General features: G+C 39.9%; 1 protein-coding gene across 1 annotated transcript in view; it reads left to right on the top strand.

Moving 5' to 3' along the window:
• The window catches only part of LOC127420692 (E3 ubiquitin-protein ligase RNF19A-like), a 74,834-nt gene that overhangs the window by 36,429 nt on the left and 16,056 nt on the right, over positions 1-22,349 (top strand). Inside the window, exon 2 of the mRNA XM_051663172.1 lies at positions 10,130-10,973. Coding sequence (XP_051519132.1) covers positions 10,130-10,973 — 844 coding nt within the window. The remainder of the gene's footprint in view (positions 1-10,129; positions 10,974-22,349) is intronic.

The raw sequence follows: 22,349 nt of genomic DNA, 5'->3' as shown, positions 1-22,349 counted from the left end.
CTTCATCAGCTACTGTCCCTTCCTTTCCGGTCACTCGTAGACCATGTCAACCTTTGGATTTTTTCCATCAGCGTCTCCGGCTGCTTGACGATGCTCACAGGTAACCCCCTTTCGTCCAAGTCTCTTGTCGCATCTGCCGCAGTATGGGTTTGAACACCGTCCTCATAGAAGATCAGCATTTTGGCTGGGAAGGGGGTCTGGAAACGTATCCCCTTCTCTTTTAAGGTCTTCTTTACTTCAGCGTATTCTCTTCATTTTTTTAGAACCACTGATGTGTAGTCATGATCAAAGTCTATCCGCATTCCCTTCCAGACAAATCCTTTGTTTTGCCATGCTGTTTTAATGATCTCCTCTTTTTGTTCTAAAATTCAGGAATCTCACAATGATAGATTGTGGTGTTGAACCTGGAGGTGGTTGGGGAGTGAGAGCTCTGTGTGCTCTCTCAGTCTACAAACTCATGTCAGTAGGCAGTTGTAGATTTTCTGATATCAAATGTTCAACAAAGGCTGCCATAGATGGGTGGGCTCTTTCGGATCCTTCAGGTACAGAATAGATTCTTATATTTCGCTTATCGTGTCCTTCGTTGGCGATTTGTTTAGCTTCAAGTTGACCGTGAAATTTTATAATCTCCATCACCACTTCCTCCGTAACCTGCATTTGCTCCTCCATTGTTATTATTCACTCTTTGGCTTCCTCGAGTCTTTGATTAACCCTGTTGATATCTTCTTTGAGCTCTTGGAACTGTTTCTTGTTATCTTGGTGAAACTTTTATTTCTCTTAATATAATTTTCAGATCAACTTCCATGTCTTCCTCTTCCTTGCTATGATTAGCTAGGAGATCCATGTTGCTAGCCTCAGAAGCATGTTCTGTGTTTTGTATATTTTCTTGCTTTAAGCTTTGTTTTGCCGGTCTTTTGTCATGGCCCAGGGCTTTTTCGAGTTGGTTTGAGAAATTTAAATCGTGTAATAATGTTTGTTATGGGCCTTTTCGTCACTTTGTCTGGAGCGCCTCGTACTCAAGTTGCCATCTTGTTATCGCCCGAACGGAAATCTCCATGAGGCAAAGAGAATTATAAAAGAATTCTCACAAGTACTATAGTTCTTGAGTATAACTGTAGATTATTTTGTGTACATGTATTGAAATGGCACATTAATGTTGAATTCAGCTGTGCTGTTACAGGTGTCTGTTGATCAACAATTTTACAATGGCTTCAAATGTGGCTCATTAAATCAGATTTGGAACTACCCATTAGGGCTGCACGACTATGACAAAAGTCATAATTGTGAATTACTTCACTTAATATAGTGATCGTGATTAATAGAAATTACATTAAATACTTATATCTTCAACTTCATGCCATATTCTTTGAGTGCTACACATCCAAAACAAGCTGAGATCTGTGAAGCCGAATTACTTTATTGCTGTTTTATACATCAGTAAATCAACGTCACATTGGCTTACTTAACCCTCCTATTATGTTCGGGTCATTTTCAACCCGTTTAAGAGTTAAAAACAGTGAAAAACTAGACTTAAACTAGACTTAAGTTTGGTCAAAATGCTTTTGGGTTATTCTCAACATTGACTAAATGAATATGTTAAAAGTGTTTAGGTTTTTATAATATTTGTTTTTATTCATGGAATGTCAAACTTTTCACCAACACCGATTATGTTCGGTTCAAATCTGACCCGGGCTAAATACTGCAGCTGTGAAGCTTATCTTGAGTGAAGAGTGTCAATATCTTTAACTCTCTCTCTTACACACACACACACACACACACACACACACACACACGCACACACAAAAGCCTGTTGTACCATATATGAAATGTTCATTTCAACAATTTTTCTAATTGTTTTTAACCAAGCACAAGCTGCTTCAATTCAGCAAAAACTCATTTTGAAATATCAGCAATAATATACAAATTATTATGAAAATCAGCAAAGATTTCACAGCCAAAAGATGTGCATCACAATATGAAATTGGCCATTATTGAAATTATATTACAAGGTCTTCTACTTCCAGAAGAGCACAGAAACTTTCACTAGGAGGCAGTAGACATGTAATAAATCGCATACAACTGGCAAAGTGTTCATCCTGTTGATGATCTGGCTTGAGGCTGACTACACTGGACGCGTCAACATGAACGTTCTAAACCGTTTATTTGTGTTGTTGGCAGTAGCAACGCCAGCGTTGGCAACACAAAATGAAACAGGACACCTGTTTACTGTCGGCGACACAACGTGCTGCAACGGATGCTTCCTGTATCATTGATTTAAAGGGTTCTATTGGTTTTGACGCGGCACTCGCGTCTGGTTTAGATACTGTAAAATGTTTCTGTTCACTGTCACCGTTAACAGAACTATCCTGTTGGTAAAACATTTTGGTAATACATTTTTGCAAAAACAATCCTGTTAATAAATTTTTGCTGTCAAGGTTGATAATCAGATAAACACAAAAATATTAATTTTAAAAATGAAAGTTTTTAATAGGCCTTTAAAATATGTAGGCTTACACAAAATATATTCTCTATATTAGGATAGATATAGCACTATAAAGAACAAGGCTGAATTCCCGCTGAAGCACACACTCTTGTGTAATAGAAGAGATGAAAAGAAAGAGCACATATTTGCAGACTGAAGAGATGCTGCTGTTAGTGCAATTTGCTGGGGAGTTATTTAATACATTTGAATTATGCCTCATCTTTTAGCCTGCATTATTATAATAAAAAAAAATCAAGACTTTGTTGCTTTCCTTTTGTGTGTGAAACATCATACACTATACGGGTTTTTCATATTTGCCATACCTCTCACATTGCAAAGCTCTTAACTGCCGAATCAAATTTGTTGTGTTACAACATTCGGCAAGTGTTCCCCTCACACCTGTGTTGACGTGACAGAAATGCTGAAGTCTTGCACTCTGTTTACACCAGGCACGTACTTTGACGCGACGCAACGGCTTGAGGCCGTCTACACTGGATGCGTCGACACAAATGTTCTAAACCGTTTAATTTGTTTAGTAGTGCCAGTGAGTGCAGCGCAAAATGGAACAGGACAACCCATTTATTGTCGCGCGACGGACGCCTCCAGTGTAGACAGCATCGTTGTTTAATAATGTGGTTCTATTACTTTTGATGCGATGCCCCGCTCGCGTCTGGTGTAGACAGGATGTTAAAGGAGCCAAATTCTGAGACCGGCGATTGAGTAATAGGACGTGAACATCATCCTATATCATTCAGTGGCTGATCGATCAGAGCATCCCTCTTAATTGCCATGTTATTGATTGTGAAGTGGGCTGCGTCCAAGCAAACGAGCAAATGCTCCCGTGTGTTTTGAATGAAGAGTGTGAAATAACTGTTTGTTTTTGTACAAGGAGGGTAAAGTATTCCTTGTATGGCTTAGAAGCAATTGAATTGTTTGTGTGAGGTAGGGTGTAGCAGAGGGTCTTGTATCATAAAGAGAGCTGTGACACATAGTGTAAGCTGCCAAAATAGATGAGAGTGTGGAAAGCACCTCACGGCGGCTACAGGCAGCCAATAACGAGAGAACAAAAGGGGAGTGACATGGCTCTTTTTTTTTGGCTCATAGAAGACCAGACATGCCACAGGGTTCTGGATCGCCTGTACTGTGCAGTAACTACACCAGCACTGAAAATGGACAAAAATTGCCCCAAAGTTACCTAGTTTTAGTGTGTTTATTTATTTATTTATTTATTTATTTGTAGTTACTGCAATTTTCACGCTTAGTTTTTTTTAATCTGAGCATAATCGAGCCAAACCTCTGTCACAGGAGAGATCTGTTTAAAGGTGCTTTTCATTGCATCTGACAACCGATGGACGGTAGAGTGGTATTCATTCATATCCAAGGGAGAGTCATATGTGGGGTTTGTGGAGTTCTGACCATCTGCCGATGAGGATGTTTTGGATTAGATCTGTATTTGGATAAGTATGTTTTTCACAATGGTGCATTTGTGTGCTTATCCTGGATGTCTTAACTGAGAGAAAAACGTGAGATTACGTCCGTAACATGCCAACGCGAATACATCACATGAGAGGCCGCATTAACTCGGGCCTCTCTTGACGTGAGCGTGCATACTGCTACTGACCAGAAGCGATGATTTATAGTTAAAAAGTACTTAAATATTGGTCTTTTTCACACCAAAAGCGATCGTGTTGCTTTAGAAGACATTCATTTAACCACTGGAGTCGTATGGATGACATTTAAGCTGACTATCTGACTTTTGGAGCTTCTAAGTCCTGATCACCATCGGGGAGGGGGGGGGGGGGGTCTCATTTAAAATCATTTACCTGATTTACCAGATTTTTGTGATCGGAATTGGAGCTGATCAAGATCTGAGCTGCTCCCTTCCTCTTTCTCTCTACCTCTCTTTCTCGCTATTCCCCTGCCTCAACATGCGCTCTGCAGTAACTGCTCCACATTAAACAATATGCTTATTATCATCTTTGAATTTTTATAAAGTGTTCTCATGCGCTGGACAACTTGGGTCTTGTTTAACCTTTTAAAGTTTCTCCTGTATTGACTGACCCCCCAGCGTGAGTTCTTAAATGCGAGCTGTAATTACAAAAAATGTTTCACAGCAGATATCACAGTAGGCGCACTGAATGTCAGATTATATATTATCAAACATATAATGTGGTTTTTAGATGTTTATAATGATTGATTATGATAGATAAGATGCGATCGCAAACACGCTTGCCGGCAATACGCGCCACCATATTTTCTTTGCAATGCAAGATGGGATTCTGAGTTCGTCTCGTCATAGAAGCATAAGAGGAGGAGCAATAGAAGGTTCTAAAAACCTAGCCCTTCCACTTTCCCAGCCCCGGAAGTAGTTGTGATGGATGCAATGGGAGAAGGCTCGAGTGGACTGACAAGTTTATATATTCTTTGTTTGATGTCAGAAAACATGGCCGCAGCGTTGCATTAAAACAGTCAGCTCCGGCGGTAACGCTTTATACTTTTATTTAGTGATTGTTTGATAGTTTGTAATACATAAAAATAAAGATATTGTTGAAAAGATTACTTGAGCAGCCGGTTCAGTATGACAACCGCTTCAGTCTCTCTTTTGCTGGTTAACAGCAGCACGAATGTAGATCGCGGTGGTTTGATTGTACGTTCGAAAGGGTTAATCCGCTTCAGCTTGTCTCTGTCATTTTTCAAATGGGTTATATTGCAACGAGTTATATAACAAACAAGTTATATTCACTGGGATGTAAACTGATGTCATTGACGGAGCTGCTCTGTGCTCGATGCACATATCCAACTAATCGCTAATGAAATTAGTTTTCAATTATTTTTTATTATCGTTAATTATCGATTTTATCGATTAGTTGTTGCAGCACTATAAGAGTCCCGAAATAAGTGTATTCCGGGCTTGTTTGTAGTTAAAAGTCCTGCGTGGGACTTTTTTTTTTTTTTTTGGCTTATATTGGTATTTTGGTTGCACAGTAAACTGCTTCTGGGATTTGTTATATTTTAGACTCTTGCAGCCACTATGTCTGTGCCTTTTATACTGAGGAATGACAAGGATATTTTTTTACATTTTATAAATCAGTTTTTAAAAACTATCAGCTGATTTAATCAGTTTCTTATTTATCAGTATTGACAGAAATGTATTAAATTGCTATGCTCCCATAAACACAAAGTGGCTTCTGACCAACTCCAGATCTGGCTAGAGGGCTTGCACCCTGATTCATCTCAACATCATTGAGGTCTGAAACGAGAGCTCTCGGCACTCCAAGGTAGAGCAGATATTTTATAGACAACAGCCACTGTGGTGTTTTTGAAAGGCCTGCAGGCAGGGCAAGAATTAAACCTGATCTGTGAATGAAGAGAATGTTCCTCTTTCGCTTTGTCACAAATGTACTGCTGTCTTGGGTTTCTTATGATCATAATTTTTGTTGCTTGCACTGGCAGCTGTTTCTTTTATCCTGCACCAGTATCAGTGATGTCACATCCTGTTCAAGAGTGGATTTGTAATTGTATTGTTTGTAAATGTTTTATTACTGTAAACTTGCAGTTTTAAGCTTTTCATAAATTTTTCCACTGAGTCAGTGCTGCTTTCTCTAAACTTGGCTTGAAAATGTTAGTGTTTTTCAGACAGCAGGAGCCAAATGTAACTTTTAAACTAGCTGTTCACATGAAAACCATGAGCTTAAGACTAGGGCTGAGTTAATTATCAAATAATCAATCAAAATTGATTTTAATATGATTAATGATTAATTTAATGATTGTTTTTGTTAAGCAACATGGAGAATATCATACTGATTTTAATGCATTTATGATTTGGACATTAAGATTCCTAAGGACTCTTTCATTAGACTAGTTTCATGATCAGTCCTCGTCTCCTGACTTGTGAGTCTGAGAGCAGTAAGGTGTTTTAAAAATGTATCTGATATAAACTTCACTAGCAAACAATAGAGTTAGAGTTCAAATTATTTCTGTGATTTCATTTAATCTGTCTCTTTCAATGAATTGGTTTAAAACCATTTTCAGTGATTTGTTTGCATTTCTCAAATATTCACATTATTTATTCTTCAAATGGCATTTTATTTGACTTAAAATGTTTTAGTAAAAATATAAGTAAATATCGCTGTCTATAATGATGTATTGGTTTATTGGTGTGTGTGTGTGTGTGTGTGTGTGTATATATGTGTGTGTGTGTGTGTATATGTATATATACACTATATTGCCAAAAGTATTCGCTCGTCTGCCTTTAGATGCATATGAACTTAAGTGACATCCCATTCTTAATCCATAGGGTTTAATATGACGTCGGCCCACCCTTTGCAGCTATAACAGCTTCAACTCTTCTGGGAAGGCTTTCCACAAGGTTTAAGAGTGTGTTTATGGGAATTTTTGACCATTCTTCCAGAAGCGCATTTGTGAGGTCAGACACTGATGTTGGACGAGAAGGCCTGGCTCGCAGTCTTCGCTCTAATTCATCCCAAAGGTGCTCTATCGGGTTGAGGTCAGGACTCTGTGCAGACCAGTCAAGTTCTTCCACACCAAACTCGCTCATCCATGTCTTTATGGACCTTGCTTTGTGCACTGGTGCGCAGTCATGTTAGAACAGGAAGGGGCCATCCCCAAATTGTTCCCACAAAGTTGGGAGCATGGAATTGTCCAAAATCTCTTGGTATGCTGAAGCATTCAGACTTTTTTTCACTGGAACTAAGGGGCCAAGCCCAGCTCCTGAAAAACAACCCCACACCATAATCCCCCCTCCACCAAACTTCACAGTTGGCACAATGCAGTCAGACAAGTACCGTTCTCCTGGCAACCGCCAAACCCAGACTCGTCCATCAGATTGCCAGATGGAGAAGCGTGATTCTTCACTCCAGAGAACGCGTCTCCACTGCTCTAGAGTCCAGTGGCCGCGTGCTTTACACCACTGCATCCGACGCTTTGCATTGCACTTGGTGATGTATGGCTTGGATGCAGCTGCTCGGCCATGGAAACCCATTCCATGAAGCTCTCTACGCACTGTTCTTGAGCTAATCTGAAGGCCACATGAACTTTGGAGGTCTGTAGCGATTGACTCTGCAGAAAGTTGGCGACCTCTGCGCACTATGCGCCTCAGCATCCGCTGACCCCGCTCTGTCATTTTACGTGGCCTACCACTTCGTGGCTGAGTTGCTGTCATTCCCAATCACTTCCACTTTGTTATAATACCACTGACAGTTGACTGTGGAATATTTAGTAGCGAGGAAATTTGACGACTGGACTTGTTGCACAGGTGGCATCCTATCACAGTGCCACGCTGGAATTCACTGAGCTCCTGAGAGCGGCCCATTCTTTCCCAAATGTTTGTAGAAGCAGTCTGCATGCCTAGGTGCTTCATTTTATACACCTGTGGCCATGGAAGTGATTGGAACACCTGAATTCAATTATTTGGATGGGTGAGCGAATACTTTTGGCAATATAGTGTGTGTGTGTGTGTGTGTATATATATATATATATATATATATATATATATATACACACACAGTGGTGTGAAAAAGTGTTTGCCCCCTTCCTGATTTCTTATTTTTTTGCATGTTTGTCACACTTAAATATTTCAGATCATCAAACAAGTTTAAATATTAGTCAAAGATAACACAAGTAAACACAAAATGCAGTTTTTAAATGAAGGTTGTTATTATTAAGGGAAAACAAAATCCAAACCTACATGGCCCTGTGTGAAAAAGTGTTTGCCCCACCTGTTAAAACATAACTGTGGTTTATCACACCTAAGTTCAATTTCTCTAGCCACACCCAGGCCTGATTACTGCCACACCTGTTCTCAATCAAGAAATCACTTAAATAGGACCTGCCTGACAAAGTGAAGTAGACCAAAAGATCTTCAAAAGCTAGACATCATGCTGAGATCCAAAGAAATTCAGGAACAAATGAGAAAGAAAGTAATTGAGATCTATCAGTCTGGAAAAGGTTATAAAGCCATTTCTAAAGCTTTGGGACTCCAGAGAACCACAGTGAGAGCCATTATCCACAAATGGCGAAAACATGGAACAGTGGTGAACCTTCCCAGGAGTGGCCGGCCGACCAAAATTACCCCAAGAGCACAGCGACGACTCATCCAAGAGGTCACAAAAGACCCCACAACAACATCCAAAGAACTGCAGGCCTCACATGCCTCAGTTAAGGTCAGTGTTCATGACTCCACCATAAGAAAGAGACTGGGTAAAAATGGCCTGCATGGCAGAGTTCCAAGACGAAAACCACTGCTGAGCAAAAAGAACATTAAGGCTCGTGTCATTTTTGCCAGAAAACATCTTGATGATCCCCAAAACTTTTGGGAAAATACACTGTGGACTGACGAGACAAAAGTTGAACTTTTTGGAAGGTGTGTGTCCCATTACATCTGGCGTAAAAGTAACACCGCATTTCAGAAAAAGAACATCATACCAACAGTAAAATATGGTGGTGGTAGTGTGATGGTCTGGGGCTGTTTTGCTGCTTCAGGACCTGGAAGACTTGCTGTGATAAATGGAACCATGAATTCTGCTGTCTACCAAAAAATCCTGAAGGAGAATGTCTGGCCATCTGTTCGTGACCTCAAGCTGAAGCGAACTTGGGTTTGACAATGATCCAAAACACACCAGCAAGTCCACCTCTGAATGGCTGAAGAAAAACAAAATGAAGACTTTGGAGTGGCCTAGTCAAAGTCCTGACCTGAATCCTATTGAGATGCTGTGGCATGACCTTAAAAAGGCAGTTCATGCTCGAAAACCCTCCAATGTGGCTGAATTACAACAATTCTGCAAAGATGAGTGGGCCAAAATTCCTCCACAGCACTGTAAAAGACTCATCACAAGTTATTGCAAACGCTTGATTGCAGTTGTTGCTGCTAAGGGTGGCCCAACCAGTTATTAGGTTTAGGGGGCAATCACTTTTTCACACAGGGCCAAGTAGGTTTGGATTTTGTTTTCCCTTAATAATAACAACCTTCATTTAAAAACTGCATTTTGTGTTTACTTGTGTTATCTTTGACTAATATTTAAACTTGTTTGATGATCTGAAACATTTAAGTGTGACAAACATGCAAAAAAATAAGAAATCAGGAAGGGGGCAAACACTTTTTCACACCACTGTATGTATGTGTGTGTGTGTGTGTGTGTGTGTGTGTATATATATATATATATATATATATATATATATATAAAAATTAATAAATGTCATTCTTTGTGTTCATTTAGTGATGAACAGTGTAGAAAATATGGCTTATTCTTTAACTAGATTTTGTGTGTACTTACATTAAACATTATAATTATACTTGGTAACAATGTTTTGTTTTTGCTTTTTTAAATAATCTGTCCTCTGATTGAAAAAAAATATCACCCTTTTAAACCATTTCAGAGCATGTATATAAATAAAGGTATTGAATATTACCTGCCTATACCTACTAATATTAAAAGGCTGAAAAATCTTGAAAGGATTTGTGGAATTTTAGTAATACCACCCAACCTTAATGAAGACTAAAAATGTGCAAAAAAAAAATAAAATAAATTGCTACGAGATTTGCCCATATAGGCTTGGTTTGTTGGGAATTGCAGTCTGGTCCTTTCTCACTGGTCCTGTATTTTTTTCTTTTTTTTCTGTTTTCCACAGATCAGGAGGACGTCCAGCCTGGTGACTCCAAACTGACCCGTGCTGCCCAGCTTGAGCTGCCCGGCTCAAGGGAGCAGCTTGCAGAGAGTTCACCGCCATGTCTTAACGCCGCACGCTCCCCTCTGAAAACCCTGTCCCCCCTTCCCTCTCTCTCCCCTCCCTCCCCCTCCACCTCTTCCTCCCCTGCCCTCCCTATTGAAGCTCCCCAGTCCTTTGGAAACCACAGTGCCTCCTCTGGAGTGATGAGCCTGCATCATCAGCAGCAGGGGTCCGAGAGGGACCTCCCCTCGGCCGCTGCCTCCGCCAGCCTGCCCTCCGTACGAAAGACCCCTAAAAAGCGGCGCCTCTCGCTGCGCTCGCTCTTCCGCCGTCGATGTGGGGACCCCAAATCCCGCAAGTCACGCGCTCTAACCGCTGGAGTGGATGGCATCGCCAGTGTGGAGAGCGTGCATTCCGAGATGTGCCAGCAGCAGGATCACGCCTCTGCGCTTTCTGAGCCTGGTGTGGCCTCCACCTCATCTTCATCCTCCTCATCGTCAGCCTCCACCTCTGAGCTGCTGGAGTGCCCGCTGTGCCTGCTGCGCCACACTCGAGACCGGTTCCCGGACATCATGACATGCCACCACCGGTCCTGCGCTGACTGCCTTCGACAGTACCTGCGTATAGAGATATCTGAGAGCAGGGTCAACATCAGCTGCCCGGAGTGCTCGGAGCGCTTCAACCCCCACGACATCCGCATGATACTCAACGACCGTGTGCTCATGGAGAAGTATGAAGAGTTTATGCTGCGCCGATGGCTGGTGGCCGACCCTGACTGCCGCTGGTGCCCTGCTCCGGACTGTGGGTAAGTGTAAGCAAAATTTGAATAAAAAAAGAACAAAATTACAAATGGGGCCCAAACAATGCAGCTCAGTTTCTATTTATTTAACAATACAACAGATCAGTACAACAAATTTAATCAATACAACAAAACTAAGGTAAACTTTAAAAGTAAAAGATTGATTTCAGGATTTTAAGAATCGATAATGGTATTGTTCAAATGAATATCGCAATTAATTGGAAAATCAATATTTTCGCTCTGCTCTAAATGTTAGGGATGTGCACGGTTACCATTTTTAACATTTGTTTAACCGTGAGGTTTCATGAACAGTTAATCATTTTTTCTTGTGGAGTTGGGACGCGGGAATAAAGAATGTTTATTGTTATGGAATTTCCTCAAACACTACTTAAAATAGCAGCAAATAAAATGCTTGTTGAGCTATGAGTCTAAATAGCACAATACATACATCTTCAAATGATAAAATCTTGCATTAAAGTAAAAAAATAATCAAACTGTCACTACCTGTAAATTTGATCTGCACGGGCAGTTTCACACATCGTGAGGCAATGAATGCAAATATTATCATGTGCGTGGAGTCACACTGCTGCAGATAAGTAGCCTCTTTGGGGTGCTTTGATTTTGAAATGGTTTAAAATCAAATGACATTGAACTTGTCTAATTATTGTTCTAAACATGCATCAGAGCAAAAGGAAAAAACATCGTCTTACCTAGGGCTGTCACTATCGATTATTTTGGTAATCGAGTAATCTACCATTTTCTGACGATTAATCGAGTAATCTGAAAAATTATTTAGTAACTCACATTGCATAAAGTTGTCGAGGTGAAGCCATGTTTGGCTGAAATGCATTCATTATCCTAAGTTTTGATGTATTTTAGGATTGAGTAACAACAACAAAACAATTGTGCAAACAATATCTAAAGCCAACAGCCACCCAAAGCAGATCTATAATATAAAAAGATGTATACTGTATTCAAGTTGACAGAGATTGGCTTCTCCAGGTGTACCCAACCTTTTAAATGCAAGATCTACTTGTTCCTTTAAGTAGTTCAACATGATCTACCCATTTTAGTTTAGAACTCAAATATGGGAAAACAGGCCATGGAAATAAAATATTTTATCTTTTCAGAAACAATGTCTGTCCAGTGCCCACCAATCTTGTTAATTGAGGATAAGTTATGTATATGGTTTAACTATTTTATAGAGCTATAAAAGCCATTTTATTTGTTTTTGTTTTTTACTATCACTTGCATGCAAAACGGAATACAGTATTCACGGAATATGAATATGAGCGGAAAATGAAATTGTTCACCCAAAATTGTAAATTCTGTATTCACGTGAGAGAGCCTAAATTTTTTTCACGCTCGCGTTGAGCTGCAGCAGTTGTGGGCATTGCTGCGCTTGTGCTACAGTACATACTGCAGATCGCAAAAGTTTTCGCTTGCCACGTACCTTGTAAAAAGCCCTTAAGCATCTGGACATTCAATTCCATACTGAGTAAAAACGTAATAATTTCACATGCGGAGATTCTTCTCCCTCAGGTAAGCCAAAGTGTTTTATTGCATCTGTTTGGCAAGAGACGTGCAGCTGGGGCTTTAACAGCAGACTCACATTGAGCTTTGACTGACAGTATACAGACAGACCTGCGGTTTTATTCAGTAAATACATTTCTCTGGATTCCCACATTGAGTTTTACCTGTAATAATGGCCATAAACTAAAGAATATTTATCGGAAGTGGGGCATCGCAATCTATTTTTTAAACAGTAATCACGAAATGGTAATTCATTTACATAACTCAAACGATAATTTGCTGAAAATAACCACCTTAGATCATCTGGATTCAGTCAGATTTATTGAACAGAATATGTTTGTGCATACGGAACTGCTTGTGTAACTTTTAATTTTAATCTTTTTCGTGACATTATTTTATGTTGCTTCATAAAAGCCTATATTGCAAAACAGTTGTGTAGATAAATTGGTTTAGATTGCATTCCAGTTTGTTTTTTTTGCTGAGTTCAGCGTGTCCCGTGCGCGATGAAGGGCTCAACTTCTCTCGCTCATCTGGACACGCAGCACCGCAAATCGCATGCAGATGAGCTTACTGCGTGTCCGGCGTGTTTTTTGTTTGTTTGTTTTTTGTTATTAACAATTTTTATTGATTCCATTCATAAGACAAACAAACACAACATAAAATACGGAATCAATTATATACATTAAACCCCTCCCCCCAAACATTCACTTATTCACAGTGAATAAGGTCTACAGTGCATCCGGAAAGTATTCACAGCGCTTCACTTTTTCCACATTTTGTTATGTTACAGCCTTATTCCAAAATGGATTAAATTCATTATTTTCCTCAAAATTCTACAAACAATACCCCATAATGACAACGTGAAAGAAGTTTGTTTGAAATCTTTGCAAATTTATTAAAAATAAAAAACGAAAAAAAATCACATGTACATAAGTATTCACAGCCTTTGCTCAATACTTTGTTGAAGCACCTTTGGCACCAATTACAGCCTCAAGTCTTCTTGAGTATGATGCTACAAGCTTGGCACACCTATTTTTGGGCAGTTTCTCCCATTCTTCTTTGCAGGACCTCTCAAGCTCCATCAGGTTGGATGGGCAGCGTCGGTCCACAGCCATTTTCAGATCTCTCCAGAGATGTTCAATCGGGTTCAAGTCTGGGCTCTGGCTGGGCCACTCAAGGACATTCACAGAGTTGTCCATTCCTTTGTTATCTTGGCTGTGTGCTTAGGGTCGTTGTCCTGTTGGAAGATGAACTTTTGCCCCAGTCTGAGGTCCAGAGCGCTCTGGAGCAGGTTTTCATCAAGGATGTCTCTGTACATTGCTGCATTCATCTTTCCCTCAATCCTGACTAGTCTCCCAGATCCTGCCGCTGAAAAACATCCCCACAGCATGATGCTGCCACCACCATGCTTCACTGTAGGGATGGTATTGGCCAGCTGATGAGCGGTGCCTGGTTTCCTCCAGACATGACGCTTGCCATTCAGGCCAAAGAGTTCAATCTTTGTTTCATCAGACCAGAGAATTTTGTTTCTCATGGTCTGAGAGTCCTTCAGGTGCCTTTTGGCAAACTCCAGGTGGGCTGTCATGTGCCTTTTACTGAGGAGTGGCTTCCGTTTGGCCACTCTACCATACAGGCCTGATTGGTGGAGTGCTGCACAGATGGTTGTTCTTCTGGAAGTTTCTCCTCTCGCCACAGAGAAACGCTGGAGCTCTGTCAGAGTGACCATCGGGTTCTTGGTCACCTCCCTGACTAAGGCCCTTCTCCCCCGATCGCTCAGTTTGGCCAGGCGGCCAGCTCTAGGAAGAGTCCTGGTGGTTCCAAACTTCTTCCATTTACAGATGATGGAGGCCACTGTGCTCATTGGGACCTTCAATGCTGCAGAAATTTTTCTGTACCCTTCACCAGATCTGTGCCTCGATACAATCCTGTCTCGGAGGTCTACAGACAATTCCTTGGACTTCATGGCTTGGTTTGTGTTCTGACATGCACTGTTAACTGTGGGACCTTATATAGACAGGTGTGTGCCTTTCCAAATCATGTCCAATCAACTGAATTTACCACAGCTGGACTCCAATCAAGTTGTAGAAACATCTCAAGGATGATCAGTGGAAACAGAATGCACCTGAGCTCAATTTTGAGTGTCATGGCAAAATCTGTGAATACTTATGTACATGTGATTTTTTTTCGTTTTTTATTTTTAATAAATTTGCAAAGATTTCAAACAAACTACTTTCACGTTGTCATTATGGGGTATTGTTTGTAGAATTTTGAGGAAAATAATGAATTTAATCCATTTTGGAATAAGGTTGTAACATAACAAAATGTGGAAAAAGTGAAGCGCTGTGAATACTTTCTGGATGCATTGTATTGTAATTCTAATCAGTATATAGAACTTTTGTATTCTATTATCGATGCAGTAAATTTTCATTATCAAAACGTTATATATTTGATACTGTTGCATTATGTCATCAATACAACACTCAACACATCCTGTTGCCACAGCAGCACGACGAGAGTCTGGGTTTCCATGACATATTTTTTCCCAGCTAAGTCTAAATAGTGGCTATGGGTTTAACTACCTGGCTGTGAATGTTGTCACAGCTGCTTTGTGTGTTGGCACAGCTGCTGTGTCTGTGTGTATTTGCACATTTGTTGGGTGTTTGCTTTGGCATGTGAGTCTTGAATAGGTTGTGGCCTTTGTGTTTGTGTGTTATTTATAAATGACTCCCCTACCTTGACTGTTGGAGTGTAATTGATTATGTTGGCAAAAAGTGATATAACAGAGATAAACAGTGCAATTGGTTGAATGGATTGTTCACCCAAAAATACAGTACAAATTCTGTCATTTACTTTTTTGCACTTGTTCAGGAATTCAGCCTTTTCCCTTGTTGAACCTCTTTATGCTCAGACTCTGAGGCAAATTGGTATGTCATCTGAAGCTAGCACAAGCCAAAGCAACAGTATTGTGTTGTGGTCAGTGCTTTTGGAGGTCTGGCACTGGTGACACTGTCAGTTTGAATATAATCTTTTATGTTCACATTTTTTTATTGCAAAATAATCAGTATTATACAAATATTGTATATACAAAAATACACATGTATAAATACAAATACATAAACATACAGTATACACCCATCACAACGCACCCCCACTGTAATAGAGGAGAAAAAAACATGCCCACTAAGAAAAGAGAGAGAGAGAAAAAAAAATTAAACAAAAGAAGGGAAGAAGAAAGATTAGACAGGAGTCAGGGTTTTAAGAGATTTAAAATAAGTTATAAAAGAATGCCATTTATTAAGAAATTTACCTGAATTACTTTTCCTAGAACATCACATTTTTTCCAGTTTAAGAAAGAACATGATATCTACAAGCCATTGAGATATAGTTGGAGGCTTGTTAGTTTTCCAGTAGAATAAAATACTATGCCTAGCTAAGAGGTAAATGCGAACATATCCAATTTCTTAGAGTTAGAACCCCAAAATTGCAATAGCAGGACAAACATCAATACTAACTTTGAGCACTACAGACATAATTGTAAAATAATTAACCTCGCAGCATATGTCAAGCAAAACATATGACAAATTACACTGAGATGCATGACACCAATCACATCTGTCCTTTATAGTAGAATAAATTTCAGATAGCCGGGCCTTTGAAAAATGAACTCTGTGTAATATTTTAAACTGAATGAGACCAAGTCGATCACATATTGTACTAGTACGTATTCTGTCCAATGCACCTACCGACCATTCCTCTTCAAAGTTTTCACAGTTCACACTCTCACACTTTTAGTTTTGTTAAGAAAGCAGTCATCTAAATCTAAAAGTTGACCATAAATTCTTGAAATTAGTGACTTGTGGTGAGGATTAAGCTGCAGAAAATCTTCCCAGACTTGCTTAGGGGGTGAAGAGGGGAAATTTGGAAAAAGAAAAACGGAGCAATATCTAATCTGTAAAAACTGAAACAGATGGGATACTGGCAATCCAATTCAGAAGACAGCTGTGCAAAGTTACAAAAAGAGCTATCCTGATACAGGTCTTGAAAAAATATTAAACCTTTCGCATGCCACAGCCTAAAAACAGAATCTGTAAGAGATGGAGGAAACATATGGTTCTCGAGTAATGGCATTAATACAGAGGCAGAAGCAAAATTTGACATGTCGCCTGAACTGGCACCAAATCCGAAGGGTATATAAAATTACTGGATTCTGTGTAAAGTGAGAAGGATTACAGGGTAAGGGTGAAGTAAGCAAAGCCAACAAAGAGGTAGCTATACATGAGTTTGCCTCCAGTCTACACCATGGGGCACTGGATGAACAGAAACAAAATGTAAGCTTGTGAATATTTTCTGACCAATAATAAAACTTAAAATTGGGTAGAGACAGCCCACCTCTGAGCTGACATCTTTGAAGCAATGATTTCTGAATTCTGGGCACTTTACCATTCCACAAAACATTTATAACAATTTGATCAATAGATTTTAAAGTGATTAGGGAGAAACAAGGGAATGCACTGAAAGAAGAAAATATATTTAGGCAAGACATTTTCATCACATTAATTCTACCTATCAATGATAAAGGTAAATTGCTCCATCTTTGAAAGTCAGACTTAAGTCTGGTCCAACAAAGGGGAAAAATTAGCAGATAAAAGAGAAGGTAGGATCTAGTGATATTGATGCCAAGGTACCTGGATCCAGATCTACTTAATTTGAGTGGAACATCTGACAACTGAATGGAACATCTGACTGTAGAACTCACTCTTATGAAGATTTATTTTATAACTAGAAAAAGAGCAGAATTTTTCCAAAATAGATAAAAGATTCTCCTACTCTATTCGGTCAAACAGTTTTTCTGCGTTGAGTGAAATTACAACCTCAGGAGTTGTTGAAGAATGTTTGGAATTAATTATATTTAGAAGAGTGAAAATAACTCTCCCTCTGATAAAACCAGTTTGCTTCTCAGATATAATATTTGGAAGTGTCTTTTCAAGCCAAAAAACCAATACTTTGGCTAAAATCTTGGCATCTGCATTTTATAGTGAGAGTGACCTATAGGAACTACAAGACTTTGGATCCTTATCCTTTTATAGAAGATGAATTATGGATGCTTGTGTAAGCGTCTCTGGTAAGGAGCCTCGCTCTAGGGCTTCCGTATACACAGACAAAAGTAATGGGGACAATTTAATCTGAAATTTCTTTAAAAAACTCGACAGGAAAGCCATCGGGCCCTGGAAATTTGTTACTTTGCATCATTTTAATTGCCTGTGTAATTTCTAATGTCTAAAGGAGCTTCAAAATCTTTTTCAACAACTGAGTCAATTGTGGTGACATTTAAATTCTTTAAAAAAGAGGTCATATCATGAGTGTCAGATGGAGATTCAGATGTATATAGAGTGGAATAGAAAGATTTGAAAATGTTATAAATACCTTCAGGATCAGATACCAAATTACCAGATGAATCCTGAATCTGAGGGATCAGTCGACTGGCTGCCTGACATCTTAACTGGTGTGCTAGAAACTGAATAGCTTTATTGCCATATTCATAATAAGAACTAAGAGAGTGCGATAAAAGCTGCTTGGCATCAGTTGTCAGGATAAGATCGAGTTCAGCTTGCAGATCTAGATGGCTTTTAAGCTGATACTGTGAAGGGAATTGGCCAGCTGCTGGTCAATTTGGAAAATATCAGAGGTGAGCTCTCGTATTCTGGCAGTATGAAGTCTATTTAACTTTGCGTAATAAGAAATAATCTATCCCTGAAGGTATGCTTTAAGTGTTTCCCACAGTAGTGAATAAGAAACCACACCATCCTGATTTGTAGCTATGAAATTATCAACTGAGATTGAAATAAAATCAATTAATTCTTCATCAAACAAAAGAAGAGTTTAACTTCCATGACGATGAATATCGAGGCCGCACAGACAGCTGGATGTCTACACTGAGAGGGGCATGATTAGAAATTACAATGGCATGGTAAGAAGCAGATGTTACTTTAGGAATTAGAGAACTATCTATAAAAAAAAAAATAATCAGTGGGGGGCCTGGGTAGCTCAGCGAGTATTGACGCTGTCTACCACCCCTGGAGTTGCGAGTTCGAATCCAGGGCATGCTGAGTGACTCCAGCCAGGTCTCCTAAGCAATCAAATTGGCCCGGTTGCTAGGGAGGGTAGAGTCACATGGGGTAACCTGCTTGTGATCGCGCTTAGGGGTTCTCGCTCTCAATGGGGCGCGTGGTAAGTTGTGCGTGGATCGTGGAGGGTAGCATGAGCCTCCACATGCTAGGAGTCTCTGCGGTGTCATGCACAGTGAGCCACGTGATAAGATGCACAGACTGACTGTCTCAGAAGTGGAGGCAACTGAGAATTGTCCTCCACCACCCGGATTGAGGTGAGTAACCACGCCACCATGAGGACCTACTAAGTAGTGGCAATTGGGCATTCCAAATGGGGAGAAAAGGGATTAGTACGACTGATGTACTAAAATACCTTAGCTTGAGGGTTATAAAATGGATCAACGCAACCATTCCTGGACATAAACTCTACTATTAGACATGGATTACTGGTGTTACTGTCCGGGACTGGAGGGATCCAGGGTAGAATCGATCACACAATTAAGATCTCCAGCAAATATCAGCAAGTGGCTATTTAGGGAGGGAAGAATTTCAAATAATCGGTTTATAAAATCTGGATCATCTAAATTTGGTGCGTATACATTGATGAGGAGCACAGGATTTTGTGATAACATGCCTTCAATAATCAAATACCTTCCATTCTTATCAGCTATTACCTTAGTGGAGGAAAATTGGACTCTTGTATTAATTATCACAACCCCTATGGCTCTAGAATAAAATTTGAGTGAAAAGTTTCACCTACCCAAGGGCACTTAAGCTTCAAATGATCTTGGTTTCTCAAATGTCTCCTGTAAAAAAAAAAAAAAAACGATATCAGTATTTAATCTTTTCAGATGTGAATATATCTTTGATCTTTTGACAGGGTTACCCATACCTTTAATGTTCCAAGTTAGAAACCTAACTGTGGAGCAGTCTGGGTTACACAAATTACCATGAGTATTAGCCATTTACTTTACTATCCCAAACCCCTCAAAATGAGAAAAATATATAACCTCCTGTAAGACAGAAAATAAAAGAAGAGAATAAACATAACAGAGAAGGGGCAAAACAAGAGAAAGGAATAAGAAAGAAGAAAAAAAAACCATCAGAACAAACAAACCCCCGCACATTCAATATCCGCATCCCCAAACGATGCAAACCTCTGTGCCGACTCCAAATGGAGCCATCCCCTACACTTAGTGCTTATGACTAGAGAACCTCGAACAGAGGACGGAGATCTGCAGAATATATAGTCCAATAAAAAAGCATAGATATATTTAATATCTTAGATCAGATATTTAAACAAAAGCACTTTAACCCAGCTCAGCCATTAACAAGGCACTTATGCAGAAAACAAGATAACAATAACCATATTTGACACATAATTAGACACTGAACACATAAGATATCGTTTGAACGTGAGACACTATTATAACCATAAAAATATGTGAAGAGTGTCCCATTTGCAGTAGTCCAATGCCCAAAACATAATGTCAAAGGGCTAACTCACTCCATGTACATGACGCATTTAAACATTCATCTGACTCATTCTCACGGAATAGTAAGGAACTGACATAAATTTTAGCCAGATCTGGTGTTAAACAGCTTCTCCACACCATTTTAAGTAACACGCGGCCTAGCCTGATAAAGAAATCCAAACTTGACCCCAGGAATTTTGCGAAGTTGCAGGCGAACATCGTTGAATACTTATCGGGCTCGAGCAGTCTTTGCAGTGAGATCTGGGAAAATGTTTATTCTCATAGAGACTTTGAACTGTCTCATCTCCCTAGCCCGACGTAGAATGGCAACACAATCCGAGTGATAATGCAATCTTGCCACAATGGCTTGTGGTCGCTCCTCCGGTTTGGGCTTTGGCTGCAATGTGTGATGCGATCTGTCGATCATTATGTCTTTGTCAAAATTAAGTGCCTCCTTTAGTAGCTTGGTAGCCACGGAGGCAGTAGAGGTCCTATCCTCTGGAACTCCAATAATCCTTATATTGTTACGGCGAGATCTGGCTTCCAGGTCTTTGCACTTCCAGTTTTACCAAGGCCACAGAAAGAGACTCCACTTTCTCTTGTAGTATGGTGATATCGTCAGGAAGAGACTGTTCCTTATCCTTAACCGTACTTTTCAGAGTTGACATGTCAGCCTGCACGTGACCATACTGTTAGAATATTCCTCTTTCATGGCCTGTAGCTCACTTTTAATGGTCGTGAAGTCATCTCCCAGCATGGACCGTAACTCAGAGCAAAATATTTCTGCCAGTTCACTATGAAGCGATGAAATTATTTCAGCTTTAAGGGCCATATTGACATTCAGATTCGTCATGAGCACAGTCTGCTCATCCGGGCTGGCTGCTGAATCACTCTGGGCCGAGGGCGGATGAGCTGCAGCAGGCCGCTGTTGCGATGTCTTTGCGTTATGTCCTTTATTGGTTTTATTTTTCATCTTTCGTTACTCAAGATGTAGAAAAAAACACCACTGAACAAAACTAAACATAGGCACTGGGTAGTAAGTAGAAATGTGCATAAATGTTGAAATATAATTAAATACTGCAGGACCCTCTGTAGACACATACTACTTCATAACTCACCTAATCGGACGTCCTGAATAGAATCTTTTATCAGGCCAGTGGAGAGCCTGGCAAGCATATCTTGTCATGCTATGCACTCATCTCTGCACAGATCTACACCCAGCTGTGCCCTGGTTTTCAATGATAACACGACCTTTTGAGCTGCCCATTTTCTCTTGTCCTTGTTTGGGCAATAATTTACATTTGTTTATTTTCCCAGCAGGCAACATTATACCACTCACTTAGAAGAATGTGCTTGTTGTGTGTGACAATAACTTTTCTCCAGGTTGTAAACTGAAATTAAATGATAGATTATTTGTAAGTAAACCAACAAGACTGTAAGGCAAGACCAGGTACTATCTTTAAAAGGGGAACATGTCATGGCAGGTTAGTTGCTGTGATTAGTAGTAAATTGTACTGTGTTTATATCATATATTTTAAAGGTATCAAGGTGTATTTTAATGGTGATTGTAAGGCTTACCTGTTTTGAGGGACCATCATAGAGATGTTCCTGGGAAATGGATAGGTGGACACCTCATGTAAAGTGAGATGAAATTTGGTATTGCAGTTACATTGATTTGTGATGGCTGGTCTAGTGTGTGTTGTTACACGTTGACTGCATGGTTGGTCTGAAAGGGACTTGTGTATTGTGCTGAAAGCATTTATGGTGTAGGGTCAGACATGGGATGCATGCAAACCAGCTATCGAGCTGAAGTTTTAACACCCAAGACTATTAAAATTGTAGAAACTCAGTAATTTAAAGGAATATTCTGGGTTCAATACAAGTTAAGCTCAATCGACAGCATTTGTGGCATAATGTTGATTACCACAAAAATTTACTTTGACTTGTTACAGTGGACAAAGCACAACACATCGAACCTTGAGTTGGATGGGTTACAACAGTAGAAGGCCACTTCGGGTTCCACTTTTGCCAGCCAAGAACAGAAAGCTGAGGCTGCAGTGGGCCTACCATCTGCATGTCGCAGTCAGACCAGGCGATTTTATTATTTATTTTTTTTTATCTTTTTTTTATTCAATCGTTTACGTTCTGGTTTTGGTGAGCCTGTACCCACTGCAGCCTCAGTTTCCTGTTCTTAGCTGACAGTAGTGGTACCCGGAGGGGTCTTCTTGTACTCTAGCCCATCTGCCTCAATGTTCGATGTGTTTTAC

The sequence above is a fragment of the Myxocyprinus asiaticus genome, chromosome 30 (assembly GCF_019703515.2).
Source record: "Myxocyprinus asiaticus isolate MX2 ecotype Aquarium Trade chromosome 30, UBuf_Myxa_2, whole genome shotgun sequence".
In the NCBI taxonomy this organism is placed as follows: Eukaryota; Metazoa; Chordata; class Actinopteri; order Cypriniformes; family Catostomidae; genus Myxocyprinus; species Myxocyprinus asiaticus.
The sequence above is the reverse complement of the archived record's forward strand: the minus strand, read 5'-3'. Positions and strand labels throughout refer to the sequence as shown.